The sequence below is a fragment of the Caenorhabditis remanei genome, chromosome V (genome assembly GCF_010183535.1).
Source record: "Caenorhabditis remanei strain PX506 chromosome V, whole genome shotgun sequence".
Lineage (NCBI taxonomy): Eukaryota > Metazoa > Nematoda > Chromadorea > Rhabditida > Rhabditidae > Caenorhabditis > Caenorhabditis remanei.
The window spans coordinates 19,290,739-19,311,950 of record NC_071332.1 but is presented as its reverse complement, the minus strand read 5'-3'; the positions used below and the strand labels follow the sequence as shown (position 1 = coordinate 19,311,950).

Sequence of the window (21,212 nt, the reverse complement as noted above, 5' to 3'; positions counted from 1 at the left end):
TTCGTTATCACACTAAACTCTTCTTTCACTGTTCAATTATCGTTTAATAATTTAATTCTGGATAAAGCTATAATTACAGTAAGGCTGTATGCAAGGAGAGGAAACCGCAAAGTAGTTGTGAGGACATCTGAAGATTACTACTTTCACAAACAATAAAGTCTAACTCGTATACCATACAGAACTTAAATTAAGTTAACGAAGTAACTTGCCGTTATGACATCAAGAGGAAATTTCTGATATTCAATAAAAACAAGCCACAAACATTTTCAGTGTAATGAAATGAGTACTCTAGCACATTTAGAATTTACCCAAGTGTTCCAAGTTATTAATTCAAAATACCTATCTTTTGAGCTGTCATCCAACCTTGTACGATTTTTTTGAAAAAAATTATTCTAGAAAAACCGTCGGCCCGGCTCGGCCCGGTTGACAAGTATGGGGAATTCCGATCAACGAACATGTTCCCTAAATTCAGAGGATTCACTGGAGGGTTTGATGTGAGGAGAATAGATGGACAGTTGGCAGCTATTACATTTGGGAACACTTTTTGGACAACATATATCAATTTTGATGTTTTTTCAATTCTCTATCACACCTAACTATGTAATCCTTACACTGTTCAATCATCTTTTAATAAATAAATTCTGAATAAAGTTATGAGGACAGTAAGACTGTGTTATAGGACAGATATTTTGCCCATATCCTTCCCATAAGATATAGAAAACATTGATTATGAATCGATCCATTTTATTGAGTACCGTTAGAAATCAAACTTCTGTTTTAGGTTTGAATTTTGTTATTCTCCTCAGTTTTCCAATTCTTACTCCAACTGAGGCAAAGGTTTGTGTATTGGTTCACGAGGTCTACAGAGACTCCAGTATGTACACATTGTCTCCCTGAAGATGTTTGTCTTCCCAGAGGGCACTCCAACCGCGTCGCCGTCGTGCGTAGTGGTCTATCCTCCTATAGAGTCCTTTTTTCATCCATCTCTCATCATCATTCATTTGTACCATCTCCTCCTTACAAGAATGACGACTCCGTTCCCTCTCTTACGCCTCCCTAGACTTGCACTGATTCCTATTCTTCAACACATGGAGATTATTGAGATGTAAGTTTGCATCTGATTTTAATTCATCTCCATTAACATTCATATTTTCAGAATCGCCTTCTCCCTTATCTCCAAGAGAGCTTTCAACCTCTCAAAATGTTTCTGCAAAGTATCTCTCGGTTCCATCGATTTGCTATTGGGTTCCTACGATATTGAGATGAGAATTGATGATCTGACACTGTTTTTTTTTGGAAACATACCGGAGACGGTTAGATTGTTGCATCACGATAAACTGGTGCAATGGAAGAAAACCGGGTTATCGACTAAACAATGGATCCAGAGGATTCTCGCAGTGACAAAGTGTTCAACTCTAAGCAGACTGATACTCCATGGGACACCAGACTACGATGTGTTCTCAATTACTGATGTAGTTCCCAAAGTCTCTAACCTCCACATCATGTTCAACTGTACAAACACTTTTTCTGTAAAAGCACTGCAAATTCTCTCGCCAGTCACTTCATGGATTTCTTTGTTTAAACTTCCCTTTTCGAATCAAGAGGAATTCCAGAGATTTTGGATGGGGAATGTGGAACGTTTGACTATCCTTAACGATGATTTATCGAGATTTCAATTCAGCATTGATGATGTTCTAGCATCGAACGCAGTCAAACTTGAATTGAGCGAAGTCCCATTAAGTCTGAGAGAGCTCAACCGCTTCTTTTCTTCGTGGTTGAACAAAACATCAAATCATCGGTTGAAGCATCTATCAGTAAAATCACCTGGGCATATCAATGAAGCCATTCTTCTGGATGGACTAAATGCTACTCGTTTCACTGAGCAGCAAGCAAGACACTTCCAATCAATATCTTCTCTGCCAGTATTCACTGGAGGATTCGAAGTGAGAAGAATCGATGGTCAGTTGGCAACTATTACATTCGGAAGCGCTATTACGAAAACGTTCATAAATTTTGACGCTTCTCTGTAATATAATGTATATCGCACTGTACTTTTTTAAAACACTTTTTAATCATCTTTTAATAAATGAATTCCGAATGAAGTGATAAGTACAGTAAGAAAATATTTAATAAGGGAAAACCACTCAGTAACCGTGAGAATATCTGAAGATTACTATTCTAGCAGATGGTAACGTCTAATTTATGAATGACTTTGTGTCTAACATTACGAACTTAAGTTAGCCTCATGAGGGAATTTCTGCCATTCAACCAAGACAAACTCAAAAGTATAATGGGTACTCTAGCACTTTGGAGTTCCAAATTTTTAGCTGCTGGCTCAACTTTTATATATCTGCGCTTGGAACCAAACTGCTGCCCACGTTTGAATTCCGTTTTTCTCCCTAGCTTTCCAATGAGAACATCTGGAGATTTTTCTTCGAACAGCTGGTGTCTTCCCTGAGCCTTGATTAGCAGCGTCGCGGTCGAGCGTTGCGGTCTCCCCCACATCACCAGACATTGATTCTTTGCCTCAGTCATCTGTACCCTATCTCGTACCCCTGCATTGTCTCCCTGAAGATGTTCGTCTTCCCAGAAAAGCCGCGTCGCGTTCGTGCGGACCGGTCTATCCTCATCCACCTCTCACCATCATTCATTTGTACCCACTGTCATTGGGGAAGCAAACACTAGAGCGGCCATCCATGTGGATGTTAATATTCCCAGAGTGACGCGTCGCGGTCGTGCGTCGCGGTCTCACCCCTACAGCACCGCACGCAGATTCCTCATTCATTGATTCCTCCTCATTTTTATTTCCACTCCATTTACCGAAATGACGACTACATTTCCTCTTCTCCGTCTGCCATATCTCGTGCTTATGCCTGTCTTGGAACAAATGGAATTTCTGGATAGGTGAGTCAATATCTATAGAACTTCTGTTCCCATTACGCTTCCTTTTTTCAGAATCGCATTCTCTATTCTTTCCAAACGAACCAGAATGTATGTGAAACTACTCAAAATGAAGAGTAAGAATGTCAAGTTAAAATGGAATGGTAACAAAATCGAGATGATAGTGTTTTGTGATTTTACTAGAGTATTGGAGGTGGATATGTATATCAATGAATATCAACGAAGCACTTTCATGAATCAATATAAACCGGTTTATTCATGGCGCGACAGTAGTCTACTTCCAGTGGACTATGTCCTCACAATTATGGACGTCATGCATTGCAAGTCGATCGATAAGTTCATAATCGTTAAAATTTCTGAACACGATTGTATCCCAATCGTCGCCAAACTCCCAAAAATTGATGAAGTCGTTGTTGATCACCATTGGCCTGACGTTATTTCTTACGAAGAATATATTCAAATAGAAAGACAACTTCTCAGAGTTCTGAGAACTGTTTTGCCAGTTTCTTCTGCAGTTACTATTTCCTATCGGTTCCAAAACCACAATAACCTCCGAGAAATTCTCAAAGGAAATTTCGACGCCGTGATTTTAAAGTGGCCCGACAACTGGATTACTCTTAATGATTTGTGGATTACAAACTCTAAGGTACTTGAGCTTCATAAAGTAGCGCTTAACATGAGAGACCTGAACCGTTACTTCAAGTTGTGGACGAAGAAAATATGTAATGATCAACTGGAATACATGGAAGTGAGATTATATGACAAGACAAGTGTGGATCTCATTCTCGACGGACTTAACGCTGTTCCAGTTCCCATTGAAACACAGAGAGAATTCCGGGTTTTGGGGAACGTAAAACGGTTTGAGAATGACAGGATTGCTTTTGAATTTGATATAACAAGAGCTGACGGGAGACGAGCAACAATCAGAATTTCAAACTATAGAAACGTTATTTTCTACGTTTGGCCAGAATCTACTAATAATACAACAAATCTTGTGCCAAATCAGTCTTCACTCATTTCTACTTTTTACAATTCATGTATTGAACTTCTCGAACGACTGTTTCTATACTTTCTTATTTGCTGTGAATCTTTTTTCTTCTTCTTTTTGACTTATTTTGATCGCATTTATTTTTATTCGCTGATTGTTTTGTTAGTCTTTTGTTTTTTTAAATATTGCTTTAACTAATTTCTGAAATAAAGATTCAATGATGCTTTTGCCAGACGTGTAAAAATTTGATCAATTTTGAAATGCATTCTGTAGCAAAAAAAACCATCAAATTTGAATGCAGTGGTTTTTACAACTTTTCCATCATATCTTCCAATATCCTTCGATAACAACAGCGCTTTCCATCATTAATGTATTTCGAATAACGGAAGGGCCTTTCTACTATTTCTGGAAATACCACTGCGTCGATCCCATCGAGTGCAGTTCTTCGATCCTCATCTAACTAGCCTCCGTGAAAACTGTATCGAACTGAATAGAACTTATAAACTTTGGGGTGCTCCAGTAGTTGGTTACAAAAGTTTTTCTTTTATGATTGGAAAACCATATATGAGTATAGAGACCAAATAACAAATACACACCCATAAATCTTTATTTTAGAAAAGAAAAGACATTTTAACGAATCGACAAAAAGCTGGGTGCAAATTACTCAACGAATATGAAACAGATACAGAAATAACAAATGACTGACAAAGAAATCAGCAAATAGGAACAAAAAAAGAAAATGAAAACGAAAACAAAATTGACAGGAGAAAAGAAAGCATAACAACAGTTATTTGAAACGTTCAATACGTGAATTGTAAAATTAGAAAACCAAGAAAAGTTACGCATGACTGTTGACTAATTTGGCTCAAGATTCGTTGTATTATTAGTAGATTCTGGCCAAACGTAGAAAATAACGTTTCTATAGTTTGAAATTCTGATTGTTGCTGTTCTCCCGTCGACTCTTGTTATATCAAATTCACTAGTAATCTCTTCATTCGAGTCCTCCGGAATGAACTGTTTCATATTCTCCAGTACCCGGAATGTTCTTTCTGTTTTAATGGGAACTTGAACAGCGTTGAGCCCTTTCAGAAGGAGATTGATTACTTCGCTACCTAGCCGTCTTCTTGACGCCACTTGCAAATATTCCAGATGGATATTACATTTCTTTTTCATCCACCACTTGAAATAGCGGTTTACGTCTTCTACTTCGACGGCTGCACCAACAACCTCAAGTGTCTTAATGTTTGTCCTCCTCAAATCGTTCAGAGAAAACATTTTATGATTTGGCATGTCATCATCACAATCTTTTAATATTACAGTCACGGCGTCGAAATTCGCTTTGAAGATTTCTCGAAGATCTTTGGGATTTAGCACGTCATAAGAAAAACTAACTGCAGAAGATATTGGCAAAACAATTCTCAAAACTTTGCAAAGCCGAGACTTCACGGGAGAAACGTCGTACAAATCGCTGTGAACAACAACTTTATCAATTTTCGGGAGGTTCACAAGAAGAGGAAGAGTATTGCATTCCATTGATATTTTAGCGATTGTAAACTGATGAATTGACTTGCAATGCATGACGTCCATAATTGAAACGGCATAGTCCATTGGAGGTACTCCCATTGTGCTCCATAAAAGTACATCCTGTCTATATTTGAATTCTAAATGTCCACTTATATACAATTCTAGTTTGAATACTTCAAAGTTATCAAGAAATACTTCAGCCTCGATAGTGCCATACTTGAGTTGAAAATTCGTGTACTCACACTTCATTTTGAGAAGTTTCAAGAACATTCTGGCTCGTTTGGAGAGAACCGAGAGTGTGATTCTGAAAAAAGAAGAGTACTGGAGACAATTATCATATAAGTTTTTACTCACCTTTCCACAAAGTGCATTTGTTCCAAAATAGGCATAAGTACAAGGTACGGAAGACGGAGAAGAGGGAAACCAGTCGTCATCTTGGTAGGAGGAATGGATATAAAAATGAAGAGGAATCAATGAATGAGGAATGAATGTCTGGTACAGTAGGGGTGAGACGGCGACGCGGCACACTGGGAAGGTTGGGGAGGAGTATAGTGGAGAATAGATAGAGTTGTGTTAATCTTCCCAGAGTAACGCGCCGCGGTCGTGCGTTGCGGTCGCACCCCTACAGTACCAGACACAGATTCCTAATTCATTGATTCCTCCTCATTTGTATTTCCACTCCTCCTACCAAGATGACAACTGTATTTCCTCTTCTTCGTCTTCCGCACCTTGTACTTATGCCTATTTTGGAACAAATGGACTTTATGGAAAGGTGAGTGAAAACTTATAAGATTTCTGTTTCCATTTCGCTTCCTTTTTCAGAATTGCACTTTCGATTTACTCCAAACGAGCCAGAATGTACGTGAGACTTCTCAAAATGAAGTGTAACCATATCGATTTGAGGTTGGAGGATAATAGAGTCGAGATGAAAGTGTTTTTTGATAATAGTGAAGAATTGAAAATGGATATGGATACCGATAGATATAAAGTTGATTTAAGATATGGAAATGATCACATCTTTTGGTGACCTGGTACACTATCTCCAATAGACTACGTCCTTTCGATTATGGACGTCACTCACTGCAAGTCAATTAAGAAATTGATATTCCCAGAAGTATCTGAATACGACCCTAAATACGATGCTCTTATCCCACTCCTCACAAAGCTTCCAAAAATTGATGAAGTCATTGTTGAGGACACCACTTCGTGGAGTTTTTCTCCGGAGTCACCGCTTCTAAAAGTTTTGAGAATAATTTTTCCTGTTACTTCAGCAGTTACCATTTCCGGACACATCCGAAAACCCAATTACCTCCGAGAAATTTTCAAAGGGAATTTTGATGCCGTTAGTGTCAGTTTCTATTTAAATAACGACGAGAGGTTTTCTCTCAATGATTGGAAATTTACAAATGCTAAGACACTCAAGCTTGCTGGCCCAGCCTTTGAAGTAGAAGACCTAAACCGCTATTTCAAGTTATGGATGAAGAAAAAATGTAATCCTCGACTCGAAAACTTGATAGTGCGGACACGCGAAAATGTCACTAAAGATCTCCTTCTGAAAGGACTCAACGCTGTTCAAGTGCCCATTAGAACAGATAGATCACTCGTGGTATTAGGAAGTATAAAACAATATCATTCGGATGAGGAGATTACATTTGAATTTGATATAACAAGAGCCGACGGGAGAATAGCAACAATCAGTATTTCAAACCATAGATTGGTTTGTTTCTACGCTTCGCCGTTCCGCCAGAATCAGTCTTCATTTATGCGTAGATTTTCTTCGTTTTCTTCTTTTTACAATTCATGTATTGAACATTTTAAGTAACTGTTTTTATGCATTCTTTTCTCCTGTAAATATTCTCGCTTTTTCTCTTGACTTTCTATTTACATTTACTGACTGTTTTGTCCGTTATTTTGTCTATTACTTAATACAGCACATACTTTCACGTTCAGTATATAAATGTTTCTCTTTTTGGAAATCCACTTGAATCAGTGACGGAACAGTCCTCCTCCCTTATCGGCCAGCATGTTTATCTTCCCGGAATCTACGTGGTTGTGCGAACCAAACTTTTCCTGGGTCTCGTCACTTCATCCTTATGTTTATCTTCCCGGAGAGATTTATCTTGTTCACCTCTCTCCTGCGGCGACCTACGGATGGAATAGTCAAAATGGATGGCACTAGCCCGCCTGTGACAATCAATCAATAATGGATGCCATGTGACATGGGTTCATCGTCCCTCTAATGTGTCGCAACACTACAGCAAACAGTAATGAAACTCTCTACTGTCATGTTAATGAAGAGGCAAAGGTTTGAGTGTTAGTTCATCAGGCCTACGGAGACTTCCTGTACGTACGCATCCCTGCATTGTCTAGATGTTTGTCTTCCCAGAGCGCACTTCACTCGCTTCACGGTCTATCCTATAGAGTCCATTCCTCGTCCACCTCACACCATCGTTAATTTGTACCCACTCTCATTGGGGAAGCAAAAACTAAAGATGCCCTCCGTGTAGATATTAATCTTCCCAGCATCCCGCGTTGCGGTCGTGCGTCGCGGTCTCGCCCCGACAGCACCGCACACATATTCCTCATTCATTGATTCCTCCTGATTTGTATTTCCACTCTTTCTACAGAAATGACGACTGCATTTCCTCTTCTCCGTCTTCCGTACCTTGTACTTATGCATGCCTTGAAACAAATGGAATTTCTGGATAGGTGAGTGAGCCTCAATAAGACATCTGTTCTCATTACGCTTATTTTTTCAGAATCGCATTCTCTATTCTCTCCAGACGGACTAGAATGTTCGTGAAACTACTCAAAATGAAGAGTAAGAATGTCAATTTGAAATGGAATGGTAACAGAATCGAGATGATAGTGTTTTGTGATTTTACTAGAGTATTGGAAGCGAATATGTATATCGATGAATATCAACGAAGCACTTTCAAGAATCGATATAAACGGGTTTATTCATGGCGCGACAGTAGTCTTCTTCCAGTGGACTACGTCCTTTCAATTATGGACGTCATGCATTGCAAGTCGATCGATAAGTTCATAGTCGTTGGAATTTCTGAACACGATTGTCTTCCAATCATCGCAAAACTTCCAAAAATTGATGAAGTCGTTGTTGAACATGATTGGCCTGACGTTACTTCTTACGAAGCATCATTTCAAAAAGAAAGACAGCTTCTCAGAGTTCTGAAAACTGTTTTGCCATTATCTCCTGCAGTTTTTATTACCTATCAATTCCAAAACCGCAATCACCTCCGAGAAATTCTCAATGGACATTTTGACGCGGTGATTTTAAAGCGGTCCGGCAACTGGATTACTCTTAATGATTTGTGGATTACAAACGCTAAGATACTTGAGATTGATACAACAAAGATTAACATGAAAGACCTGAACCGCTATTTCAAGTTGTGGATGAAGAAAATATGCAATGATCGACTGGAATACTTGGAAGTGAAAATATATGACAAGCCCAGTATGGATATCCTTCTGGATGGTCTTAACGCTGTTCAAGTTCCAATTGAAACAGAGAGAGAATTCCGGGGTTTGGGGAATGTAAAACGGTTTGTTCCGGGTCGTTTTGGGACTGACAGGATTGCTTTTGAATTTGATATAACAAGAGCCGACGGGAGACGAGCAACAATCAGAATTTCAAACTATGGAAACGTTATTTTCTACGTTTGGCCAGAATCTACTAATCTTGAGCCAAATCTTGTCCCAAATCAGTCTTCACTCATTTCTACTTTTTACAATTCATGTGTTCACCATTTCGAACGATTGTTCTTACGCTTCCTTCTTGCTTGTGAATCTTTTTTCTTCTTCTTCTCTACTAATTTCAATTGGAACCGTGATTATGATGTGCGTTCCATCTGTTTCTATTTTCTGACTGTTTTGTTAGCATGTTGGTTTCTTAATTCATTGTTTTAACAAACTTTTTGAAATAAAGATTCAATGGTGCAGTGTCATCTTCGTTGTACTGATACACAGATACAGGTCACGCGTTGCGTTCGTGCGGGCCAGTCTCTCTTATTATCACAGACCAGTCTCTGCCCTGTCTCTTCTCTCTTTTCCTCGGGACCTCTTTCGACTGAGATGACGTATTGCTCTGGCTCAGTAAGGCATAAACAACCACGTGGCCGGCCGAGAGTCTCTTTTTCCATTTGCATTTAGTTGACTCTCTAGTGGAAGAAGGTGACCACAAGTCACTCTCTTTCCTATACCGGCTAAATAAAGATTGCAATCTACATCTAAATGTACCTAAAACAGACAGAAATGATAAAAGTCCAAAACAGGTGCGTTCTGCCTTTTACACTATGCAGAAGAGGGTTGAATAAGGAATCAATAGTGACATGATGAAAGCCGAGACCGCTTTGCGTGACCGCATAAGGATGAAGTGACGAGACCCTGGGAAAGGTTGCAATGTGCGCTCCGGGAAGATGAATATGCTGGTCGAGAATGCCGTTATAGTCAGAGCCGGTCCCACTAAAACCTATCCGAATAAGAATTGGTGCGAGATCACGACCAAGTATAGAAATGGATTTCCTTGGATTCGAATGCAATAGACCGCCAAATAGTCTCCGGGAAGATAAACACTTGGTGGAGAGCCCCTTTGCTTTCCTTCGGAGACTCTAGCCACCAGACCCCCATATTAGTTTTGAGACAAGATATCAGATACACACACGTAAATCTTTATTTTAGAAATTAAAAAATAGTACAAAGAGTAAATGCAGTTGTAAATACATGAGCGCACCGGCTCATCCTTTTAGTATTTCACTGTTTTATGTACATTCTTGATGATTGCAATCATTTATTTCCCGGTATAGGAAAGAGAGCGACTTGGGGAGTCACCCTCTTCCACCAGTATGTCCAATTTAAAGTCATTATAAAGGAGAATTGTGTGTGCCTGCCCGAGGTTGTTTACACTCCCGCGGGGCAGATGATACTTGATCTCCTCAAGAGACAGGACAGAAATTGGCCTGTGGCACAGTCTTCATCTCGATATAGAGAGTGGAAATACAAATGAGGAGCAATCAATGAGTGGGAGAATCTGTGTGTGGTCGCCCGACCGCGACGTAGCACGCTGGGAAGATTAACACGGCTCTATCCATTCTTCATTGTTCTCCTCTCCAACCTTCCATGAGCGCTGCGTCGCGGTTCTTATTCATTGATTCCTGCACATTGTATTTCCACTCCTTCTACCAAGATGACGGAGGGCGTTTCTATTGTGTTTCAGTGACGAGGAATCGAATTGTACCTAAGATTAAACGTCAGACAGGCGATATGATGTGTCAAAATGCGGTAGCTAATAGTGCTTTTCGAAACTTTGCACCACTCTTTTAACGCGCTAACTCAGTGATATTTGGACTAATGGGAACAAGAAATACTTCTTAAATTCTTGAAGACGAATTATGAAAATGGATGTAATTAACGAAGACTGATGTTTCAATTTCTAACAACGTCATGTTGAATGTGCTTCAAATTATTATACGGACTCTGAATACTTTAAACCAATCGATGACTTCTCAATGATCCCTGAATAATGCATATCCAGGTGAAACGATATTACTCGAGCTGTACCACCTCGTGGTCATGTTTCGTTTTTCAAAAACGATTCGAATGCTGAGATAATTTCACGTCGGTTCTTGAATCTATTCTGTGAAACTCCGAAATTCTGAATTCAGCATTTGCTTTCTCTCAGAGATTCACGCCATCACACCCCCATATGAGTTTAGAGACAAGATATCAAATACACACCCATGAATCTTTATTTTAGGAATGAAAACACAATTCGACGAATTGACAAAAAAACGATACAAGTTACTCAGAGAATATAAACAGACACAGTAGGTAACAAATATATAATTACGGACAAAGAAGGCTGCAAATCTGAATAGACAACCAAAAATGAAATCAAAAAACAAGCTATTTGAAACGTTCAATACATGAATGGTAAAAATTAGAAATAAATGGAAATTTACGCATGAATGAAGATCGATTTGGCTCACGATTTGTTGTATCATTAGTAGATTCTGGGCAAATGTAGAAACAAACAGTCCCTTCAGTTCCAATTCTGACTGTTGCTCCTCTCCCGTCTGCTCTACTTATGTAAAATTCCGTAGGAAAACGCTCATCTTCAATCTCCGAAATGAACGGTTTTATATCCTTTGTTCTAGTGGGATAAATTAAAACAACTTTGAGTTCTTTCAGAAAGATCCTCATCATTTCACTCCTTTCAGATTTCCTTATCGCCACTTGCAAATATTTCAATCGAGGATTACTTTTTTTCTTCTCCCACAACTTGAAATAGCGGATTAAGTCATCTAATGTGAAGGCTGGGCCAGCAAGCTTGAGTGACCTAACGTTTGTCATCTTCAAATCATTAAGAGAAAATTTCATATCGTGATTTGGCATGTAGTCAGCACTATATTTTCTCACAGTCACGGAGTCAAAGTTCCCTCTGATTATTTCTCGGAGGTCTTCAGGTTTTAGGGCGTGATAAGGAATGGTAACTGCAGGAGATACTGGTAAAACAATTCTCCAAGCGTTTTGAAGCCATGAGCCAGAAGAAAAGCAGTACGAAGTGAAGTCCTCAACAACGACTTCATCTATTTTTGGAAGCTTTGCGAGGAGTGGGATAGTAGTGTCGTATCCAGGGTCGTATTCAGATACTTCTGGGAGTATCAATTTCTTAATTGACTTGCAGTGAGTGACGTCCATAATCGGAAGGACGTACTCCATTGGAGGTAGTGTACCAGGCAACCATCGAATGTAAATTTGTTCACACTTCAAATTTTGATAATATCCGATTAACAAAACTTCTTGATCTCCGATCATCAAAATATCTACTTTAAATTTTTCACTATTATCAAACAACATTCCCATCTCGATTCTGTTATCCTTCAGTCTTAATTTGATATACTTACACTTCATTTTAAGAAGTTTCAAGAACATTCTGGCTCGTTTGGAGAGAATCGAAAGTACAATCCTGAAAAAGGAAGCGTATTATGAGTTTAAACTTCTCTTTCTAAAGAACGCCACGCCAGAACACCGGGCGATCTTTCCTTGCACAGAGTATGCGAATTCATAATATACGAAACAGAAGTTTCTACTTACCTTTCCATAAATTCCATTTGTTCCAAGACAGGCATAAGTACAAGGTATGGAAGACGGAGAAGAGGAAATGCAGTCGTCATCTCGGTAGAAGGAGTGGAAATGCAAATGAGGAGGAATCAATGAATATGTCTGGTGCAGTAGTGGTGAGACCGCGACGCACGACCGCCACGCGGTACTCTGGGAAGGTCGGGAGGAGAACAATGAGGAGAACAATGGAAAATAGATAGAGTCGTGTTAATCTTCCCAGAGTCCTGCGTCGCGGTCATGCGTCGCGGTCTCCTCCTACTGTACCACACCCCATATTCCTCATTCATTGATCCCTTCTCATTTGTATCCCCTCTTCTTCTACTGAGATGACGACTCCATTTCCTCTTTTCCGTCTTCCGCACCTTGTACTTATACCTGTCTTGGAACAAATGGAATTTATGGACAGGTTAGTGAAAACTTAAATGATTTATGCTTTCAGTACACTTTTTTTTCAGAATCGCATTCTCTATTCTTTCCAAACGTGCCAGAATGTACGTGAAACTACTCAAAATGAAGTGTGAGCATATCAATTTAAAACTGAATGGTGACAGAATCGATATGATAGTGTTTTGTGATTTTACTAGAGTATTGGAAGTGAATATGTATATCGATGAATATCAACGAAGCACCTTCAAGAATCAATATAAACGGGTTTATTCATGGCGCGACAGTAGTCTACTTCCAGTGGACTATGTCCTCACAATTATGGACGTCATGCATTGCAAGTCGATCGATAAGTTCATAATCGTTGAAATTTCTGAACACGATTGTATCCCAATCATCGCAAAACTTCCGAAAATTGATGAAGTCGTTGCCGAACACATTCCGTCTGATAACTATAACTATTATTCTTATGAAGCAATATTTCATAAAGAAAAACAACTTCTCAAAGTTCTGAGAACAGTTTTGCCGGTATCTTCTGCAGTTACTATTTCCTATCGCTTCCAAAACCAGAATCACCTCCGAGAAATTCTCAAAGGAAATTTCGACGCCGTGGTTTTAAGGAGGTCCGACAACCGGATAACTCTTAATGATCTGTGGATTACAAACGCTAAGATACTTGAGATTCATACAGTAAAGGTTGATGTGAGAGACCTGAACCGCTATTTCAAGTTGTGGATGAAGAAAATATGTAATGATCGACTGGAATACTTGGAAGTGAGAATATATGACAAGCCCAGTATGGATCTCCTTTTGGACGGACTTAACGCTGTTTCTGTTCCAATTGAAACACAGAGAGAATTCCGGGTTTTGGGAAATGTAAAACGGTTTGTTCCGGGTCGTTTTGAGAATGACAGAATTACTTTTGAATTTGATATAACAAGAGCCGACGGGAGAACAGCAACAATCAGAATTTCAAACTGTGGAAACGTTATTTTCTACGTTTGGCCAGAATCTACTAATCTTGAGCCAAATCTTGTGCCAAATCAGACTTCATTCATTTCTACTTTTTACAATTCATGTGTTCACCATTTCGAACGATTGTTTTTATGTTTTATTGTCTCCTGTGAATCGTTTTTCTTTTTCTTTTTCACTAATTTCAATGGACGCCGTTATTGTGATGTACTTTTCATCTGTTTGTCTTTTCTGATTGTTTTTTTATCCTGTTGTTTTCTTTATTTATTGCTTTAACAAATTTCTGAAATGAAGATTCAAAGGTGTTTTCGAGACCTTCTGGTTGTTAAAATAGATTGTAATTGATCCGGAAATAGACGACACGTTCGGAGTCCTCTATTTTTTCTGAATCTGATAATATCAAAAAAAAAAAATTCTTGTCCTCACACCGACGCTTTGTCGACCGTCTCTCCCCTTTTTCCGCTGTCGGTCATGCATGTCGGGATCGAACGGGGCGGTATCTCGATTCTACTTTTTCAAAAGATAGAATCAAGATCCGACGTGCCTTCATCTTCCGCAGCGGTCGTTACTTTGAAAGAAGACCACTCGAAACATTAAAAAACAACATGACCACGAAATAATACCTGCTCAACCCTAATATTAGACCCAACTTTTCTCCATTAATAAAATGTTGTTTTTTTTCGAATTTCTGAAATAAAGTTTCTAGAGTGGGTGGTGATCAGTAGTGTTCTGATTAGCAATCATGCTCGCCTAGCCCGACAAATCTCGAAATTCTCGTGGTCGGCTGTATCGCCTTATATATTTTAGTCTGGCGTGAATGCAAGAACATCTCGCTCTCTCAAATCTAATAACCATCTCATTCAAACCAAACCCGTAGCCTCAATAGCAAACACTAGGGATGCCTTCCCAGAGTGCGACGCACAACCGCAACGCGACACTCTGGGAAGATTAACACAACTCTATTTAATCCCCACTGTTCTTCTCCTCAATCTTCCCAGAGTGCTGCGTCGCGGTCGTGCGTCGCGGTCTGCACCACACACCGATTCCTCATTCATTGATTTCTCCTCATTCGTATTTCCACTTCTTCTACCGAGATGACGACCTCATTTCCTCTTCTCCGTCTTCCGTACCCCGTGCTTAAGCTTGTCCTGGAACAAATGAAATTTGTAGAAAGGTGAGTGAGAATTTATACGACTTCTGTGTACAGTACGCTTACTTATTCAGAATTGTACTTTCTCTTCTCTCAAAACGTGCCAGAATGTTCTTGAAACTTCTCAAAATGAAGTGTAAGTATATCAATTTAATACTGGATAGTAGCAGTATCAAGATGAACGTATTTTTTGATAATAGTAAAGAATTGAAAGTGGATATTTTGATCCTTGGATACCCAGAAGTATATTTTAAAGAAGTATATTATAAACATGAATACGATTACATCGCTTGGCGGCCCTGTGCACTACCTCCATTGGACTATTTCCTTCCGATTATGGACGTCACTCACTGCAAATCGATTAAGCAGTTCATAATTGTTGAATTACCACAAAGCGGTATTTTACTTGGAAAACTTACAAGACTCCTTGCGAAGCTTCCAGAAATTGATGAAGTTGTTGCTCAGAACACCTACCACAGCTCTCCGGACTCACCGCTACTAATAGTTCTGAGAATAGTTTTACCAGTATCTTCAGCAGTTACTATTTCTTACCACGCTATAAAACCCAAAGACTTCCGAGAAATTTTCAAAGGAAATTTTGACGCCGTGACTTTAAAAAAATTTAGGGACAGGGTCATGCCAAATCACAGCATGAAGTTTTCTCTTAATGATTTGAAGATGACGAACGTTAAGTCATTGGAGCTTCCAGGTCCGGTCATTACATTAGAAGATCTAAACCTCTATTTCAAGTTGTGGATGAAGAAACAATGTAATCCTCGACTGGAATATTTGCAAGTGGCGATGAGGAGATGGGTAGGCAGTGAAGAAATAAATATCCTTCTAAAAGGGCTCAACGCTGTTCAAGTTCCCATTAGAACAGATAGAACATTAGGAAATATAAAGCAGTTCATTTCGGAGGTTGAGGATGAGATGCTTATTTTTGAATATGATATAACAAGAGACGACGGGAGAGCAGCGACAATCAGAATTTCAAATTTTGGAGCGGTTTTGTTTTACGTTGGCCAGAATCTACAAATCTTGAGCAAAATTAGTCGTCATTCATGCTTATGTCTTCTTAGTTTTTTTTCTTTCGAAAATTATTTATTGAACGGTTCAAATATCTGTTCTTCTCTTTGTTTTTTTCTACCAAATTTTTTTTGTTCTTATTTCCCACTCCCTGTTCCTATTTGCAGACTTATTCGTCCGTTGTTTGATTTGTTACTTATTATATCTGTTTTATATTTCTTGAGTAATTTACACCTTGTTTTAATCGATTCATTCAATTTTGCTTTCATTTCTATATAACGATTTATGAGTAGATTTGATATCCTGTTTTAAAAATTAAGCAGGGTTTTCCAATTAAGGGCTATGTAAGCAACTGTGTTGACCATTTTGAACGATTGTTTCTAAACTTTCTTTTTTCCTGTCAATCTTTTTTTCTCTTCTTTTCTACTAGTTTCAATTTTAAGCAAGATTAGGATGTACTTATCACTTGTTTGCATTTGTTGACTGTTTTTTTAGCCTGCTGTTTTATTTATTTATTGCTTCAAAAATGTTCTGAAATAAATATTCAAGGCTGCTTTTGCCAGACGAGTCATTTTCCTTGTACTATATCAGCAGTGGTCTAATCATAGAGTTTGGCCATACAGCTAACGCGTTGCGGTCGTGCGTGGCGGTCTCTCGATTCTACTTTTTCACCGGATAGGATCCTGAACCGACGTGCTTTCATTTCTCGCAGAGGTCGTTGCTTCGAAAGAACAACATTCGGCTCATTTTTGAAAAACGAAACATGCCCAGAAGGCGGTACAGCTCGAATAAAACCGGTTTGACCCTGATTTGTAATAGACCCTTTCTGAATTAACGTTTTCTTTTCCTCAGAGACTCATGTCATCACACCCCCATAGGAGTTTTGAGAAGATATCAAATAAAAATACATAAATTTCATTTAAAAAAAAATTACTTGTCGACAAAAAAAAACAAAGTGCAAATTACTCAACAAATATAAAAACAGATACAGTGAGTAACAAATGAAATGAAGGACAAAAAAGTTAGAAAATATGTTGTCAACTGTACCATGCAAAGCATTCATTTGACAACTTGAAAGCACTTTAATGACTCTCTACGGTTTTGCCCACAAAACTAGAGTCATTAAATGCTTTTATTATTTCCGGTTTACTATATTTCCCATTTTACCGTGTTAAATTACGTTAAAACTGCTCATTAAGCAAACCACACTCACAATAATTATATTTGAATGCCCGCGCTAATGCGCGGGCACCTACGCAGCGAGGGGCACCCACGCAGCCGACCGACTATATAAGGCGGCGGCACGCGCCCTCTCGAGTCCAGTTGTTCAGTAGCGCAGTCGTACAGTCACAGGCTGTCGTCCGCTCCCCATTCACGGTGTCCCATATTGGTTCTGACCCAATCTGTGCCCGATCTATTTCTCTTCACTGACAGCACTTCTACTGCCCCTTCTAATAAGGTGGCAAAATCCCCTCTAATAGGGGTAGAAGGTAAGCCTAAATTATGGCCTAAAAAGTGTGTAAAACCGCTATAATCTTCTCCCTCATGAAGGGTTTTTCGTATGATTTTTCCCCTTAAAACATCGGGTTTTAATCAATTTTCTCCCGCTAATAACGCGACATTCCAACCCGGAACAACTCTTCGGCCAAATCATTATGGACCGCTCTTTATTCATTGTTCCATATTTCCTTAATAAATTGGGATTCGTTTACACTTGTGTACTGTTATCTGCTTGCACCGCCTATCCCCACTTACCGCGCACAAAACAGACATTCTCTCATAATTCCCCGGAAATGGGTGGGTCCTCCGACGCCCGCTAGACCTCATTGTCCACAAAATATGAATAGACAGTCAAAAATTAAAACGGAAGCAAAATTTACAGGAGAAAAGAAAGCATAAAAACAGTTATTTGAAACGTTCAATAAATGAATTGTAGAAATTAGAAATAAAAGAAAATTTACGCATGAATGAAGATTGATTTGGCTCAATATTTGTTGTATCATCAGTAGATTCTGGCCAAACGTAGAAACAAACCGTTCCATGAGATCCAATTCTGATTGTTGCTGTTCTCCCGTCCGATCTTGTTATTTCAGTTTCCCAAGTAGGCCTCTCATCCTCAATCTCCGAAATAAACTGTTTTATATTCCCCAATACCCGGAATGTTTGCTCTGTTCCAAAGTAACAATATATACCAACTTTGAGTCCTTTCAGAAGGAGATTTATCAGTTTCCTCCTTTCACATCCCATTGTCGCCACTTGCAAATATTCCAGTCGAAGATTACATTTTTTCTGCTTCCACAACTTGAAATAACGGTTTAGGTCTTCCACTTCAAAGGCTGGGCCAGCAATCTCGAGTGACCTAACGTTTGTCATCTTCAAATCGTTAAGAGAAAACTTCATATCGTGATTTGGCATGTAGTCAACACTATATTTTCTCACAGTCACAGACTCAAAATTCCCTCTGATAATTTCTCGGAGTTCTTCGGGTTTTAGGGCGTGATAAGGAATGGTAACTGCAGAAGTTACTGGAAAAACAATTCTCAAAACGTTTTGAAGCCTTGAGTCCCAAGAAAAACTGTTCGAAGTGAAGTCCTCCACACCGACTTCATCAATCTTTGGAAGCTTTGCGAGGAGTGGGATAGTAGTGTCGTATCCAGGGTCGAATTCAGATACTTTTGGGAATACCAATTGCTTAACTAACATGCAGTGAGTGACGTCCATGATCGGGAGGACGTAATCCATTGGAGGTAGTGTACCATGCCACCGTTGAATGTTATAATGTTCACACGTCAAGTTTTGATAATATACGATCATTGAAACTTCTTGATATCTGATCATTGAAATATCCATTCTCAATTGTTCACCATTATCAAACAACACTCCAATCTTGATTTTGTTATCCGTCAGACATAAATTGATATACTCACCCTTCATTTTAAGTAGTTTCAAGAACATTCTGGCACGTTTCGAAAGAAGAGAGAGTGCAATTCTGAAAAAGGAACCGTATTATCAATTCACACTTCTCAGTGCAAAGAGCGCTCGTCATTCCAGAACACCACTTTGAAATGGGAGTAGGCGTAGCCGTCACGAGGGGGCGGGAGGCTCTTTCCTTGCACACAAAAATTTCAATTCATAATATACGAAACAGAAGTTTCTACTCACCTTTCCATTAATTCCATTTGTTCCAAAACAGGCATAAGTACAAGGTACGGAAGACGGAGAAGAGGAAATGCAGTCGTCATCTCGATAGAAGGAGTGGAAATACAAATGAGAAGGAATCAATGAATATGTCTGGTTCAGTAGTGGTGAGACCGCGACGCACGACCGCGACGCGGTACTCTGGGAAGGTCGGGGAGGAGAACAATGGAGAATAGACAGAGTCGTGTTGATCTTCCCAGAGTACCGCGTCGCGGTCGTGCGTCGCGGTCTCACCACTACTGAACCAGACATATTCATTGATTCCTTCTCATTTGTATTCCCTCTTCTTCTACCGAGATGACGACAGCATTTCCTCTTCTCCGTCTTCCGTACCTTGTACTTATGCCTGTTTTGGAACAAATGGAAATTACGGAAAGGTGAGTAGAAACTTATATGATCTCTGTTTTCAGTACTTCTTTTTTTTAGAATCTTGTTGTCAATTCTCTCCAAACGTGTCAGAAAGTTTGTGAAACTTCTCAAAATGAAGTGGAAGTATGTCAATTTGAGGTTGGATGATAATAGAATCGAGATGAAAGTCTTTTCTGATAATAGTGAAGAATTTGCCATTGTAAAGCATATATTTAACGATCAATTTAACTATTTATTTTATCGATATCAAGGGTACTTCACTGGGTGCACCGGTAGTCCATTCCCAGTGGACTATGTCCTTTCAATTATGGACGTCATGCATTGCAAGTCGATCAATCAGTTCATAGTCGCTGAACATTCTGAACACGATAGCATCCCAATCATCGCAAAACTTCCGAAAATTGATGAAGTTGTTGTTGAAAACCGTTGGTCCTCTAACGTTCTTTTTGATAAAACATTATTTCAAAAAGAAAGACAACTTCTCAAAGTTTTGAGAACTGTTTTGCCAGTATCTTCTGCAGTTACTATCTTCTGTCGCTTCCAAAACCGCAATCACCTTCGAGAAATTCTCAGAGGGAATTTCGACACCGTGATTTTAAAATATTTTAACAAGTTGATTACTCTTAATGATCTGTGGATTACGAACACTAAGGTACTTGAGCTTCATAAAGTAACGCTTAACGTGAGAGACCTGAACCGCTATTTCAAGTTGTGGACAAAGAAAATATGTAATGATCGACTGGAATACTTGGAAGTGAGAATATACGGTTATCCCAGTATGGATCTCCTTCTGAATGGACTTGACGCTGTTCCAATTCCAATTGAAACAAAAAGAGAATTCTGGGTTTTAGGGAATGTAAAACGGTTTGTTCCGGAGGATTTGTATGAGAAGATTATTTTTGAATTTGATATAACAAGAGTCGACGGGAGAACAGCAACAGTCCGAATTTCAAACTATAGAAACGTCTTTTTCTACGTTTGGCCAAAATCTACTAATGATACAACGAATCTTGTGCCAAATCAGTCTTCATTCATTTCTACTTTTTACAATTCATGTGTTCACCATTTCGAACGACTGTTTCTATACTTTCTTCTTTCCTGTCAATCTTTTTTCATTTTCTTTTCGACTAGTTTCAATTGGAACCCTGATTATGATATACTTTTCATTTGTTTGTCTTTTCTGATTGTTTTGTTACCCTATTGTTTTATTAATTTATTGCTTTAACAAATTTCTGAAATGAAGATTCAAAGGTGCTTGCGAGAAGTGTCATGTTTGTTGTACAGATATCAGCAGTGGAACATTCGAAACTTTTAATCAAAAACCAAAACATGATCACGAGGTCGTACAGTTCGAGTAACACTGGTTTGAATCTTATCCCCAAACGTTTCTCAATTAAAATCACTTTTCCGAATTTCTGAATTAAATATTTGATTTCCCTTTGAGACACACGCCTTGAGACAAGATATCAGACATACACCCATAACGCTTCATTTTTGGAAGTAAAAACAAAATCCAACGAATCGACAAAAAACAAGGTGCAAATCATTCAGAAAACATAA

General features: G+C 38.9%; 7 protein-coding genes across 7 annotated transcripts; 4 read left to right on the top strand and 3 right to left on the bottom strand.

Annotated features, from left to right (window-relative positions):
- Nucleotides 1-1,025: 1,025 nt before the first annotated feature.
- On the top strand, nt 1,026-2,030 carry GCK72_021270 (uncharacterized protein; the record flags this gene model as incomplete). Its single annotated transcript, XM_053734150.1, has 2 exons — nt 1,026-1,105; nt 1,157-2,030. 2 exons carry the CDS (start codon nt 1,026-1,028, stop codon nt 2,028-2,030), a joined length of 954 nt encoding a protein of 317 aa, XP_053583063.1.
- A 794-nt stretch (nt 2,031-2,824) lies between these two features.
- On the top strand, nt 2,825-5,200 carry GCK72_021269 (uncharacterized protein; the record flags this gene model as incomplete). The annotated part of the gene is made up of 3 exons (XM_053734149.1): nt 2,825-2,904; nt 2,956-3,739; nt 5,039-5,200. 3 exons carry the CDS (start codon nt 2,825-2,827, stop codon nt 5,198-5,200), a joined length of 1,026 nt encoding a protein of 341 aa, XP_053583062.1.
- On the bottom strand, nt 4,745-5,847 carry GCK72_021268 (uncharacterized protein; the record flags this gene model as incomplete). Its single annotated transcript, XM_003097978.2, has 2 exons — nt 4,745-5,717; nt 5,768-5,847. 2 exons carry the CDS (start codon nt 5,845-5,847, stop codon nt 4,745-4,747), a joined length of 1,053 nt encoding a protein of 350 aa, XP_003098026.2.
- A 2,195-nt stretch (nt 5,848-8,042) lies between these two features.
- Nucleotides 8,043-12,500, top strand: GCK72_021267 (uncharacterized protein; the record flags this gene model as incomplete). Its single annotated transcript, XM_053734148.1, has 3 exons — nt 8,043-8,122; nt 8,173-8,976; nt 12,350-12,500. 3 exons carry the CDS (start codon nt 8,043-8,045, stop codon nt 12,498-12,500), a joined length of 1,035 nt encoding a protein of 344 aa, XP_053583061.1.
- Nucleotides 11,336-12,606, bottom strand: GCK72_021266 (uncharacterized protein; the record flags this gene model as incomplete). Its single annotated transcript, XM_053734147.1, has 2 exons — nt 11,336-12,398; nt 12,527-12,606. 2 exons carry the CDS (start codon nt 12,604-12,606, stop codon nt 11,336-11,338), a joined length of 1,143 nt encoding a protein of 380 aa, XP_053583060.1.
- A 273-nt stretch (nt 12,607-12,879) lies between these two features.
- Nucleotides 12,880-16,273, top strand: GCK72_021265 (uncharacterized protein; the record flags this gene model as incomplete). Its single annotated transcript, XM_053734146.1, has 4 exons — nt 12,880-12,959; nt 13,009-13,821; nt 15,080-15,872; nt 16,253-16,273. The coding sequence occupies 4 exons, from the start codon at nt 12,880-12,882 to the stop codon at nt 16,271-16,273; spliced, it is 1,707 nt and encodes a 568-aa protein (XP_053583059.1).
- Nucleotides 15,805-19,327, bottom strand: GCK72_021264 (uncharacterized protein; the record flags this gene model as incomplete). The annotated part of the gene is made up of 3 exons (XM_053734145.1): nt 15,805-15,899; nt 18,047-19,074; nt 19,248-19,327. The coding sequence occupies 3 exons, from the start codon at nt 19,325-19,327 to the stop codon at nt 15,805-15,807; spliced, it is 1,203 nt and encodes a 400-aa protein (XP_053583058.1).
- Between the last annotated feature and the right edge of the window lie 1,885 nt (nt 19,328-21,212).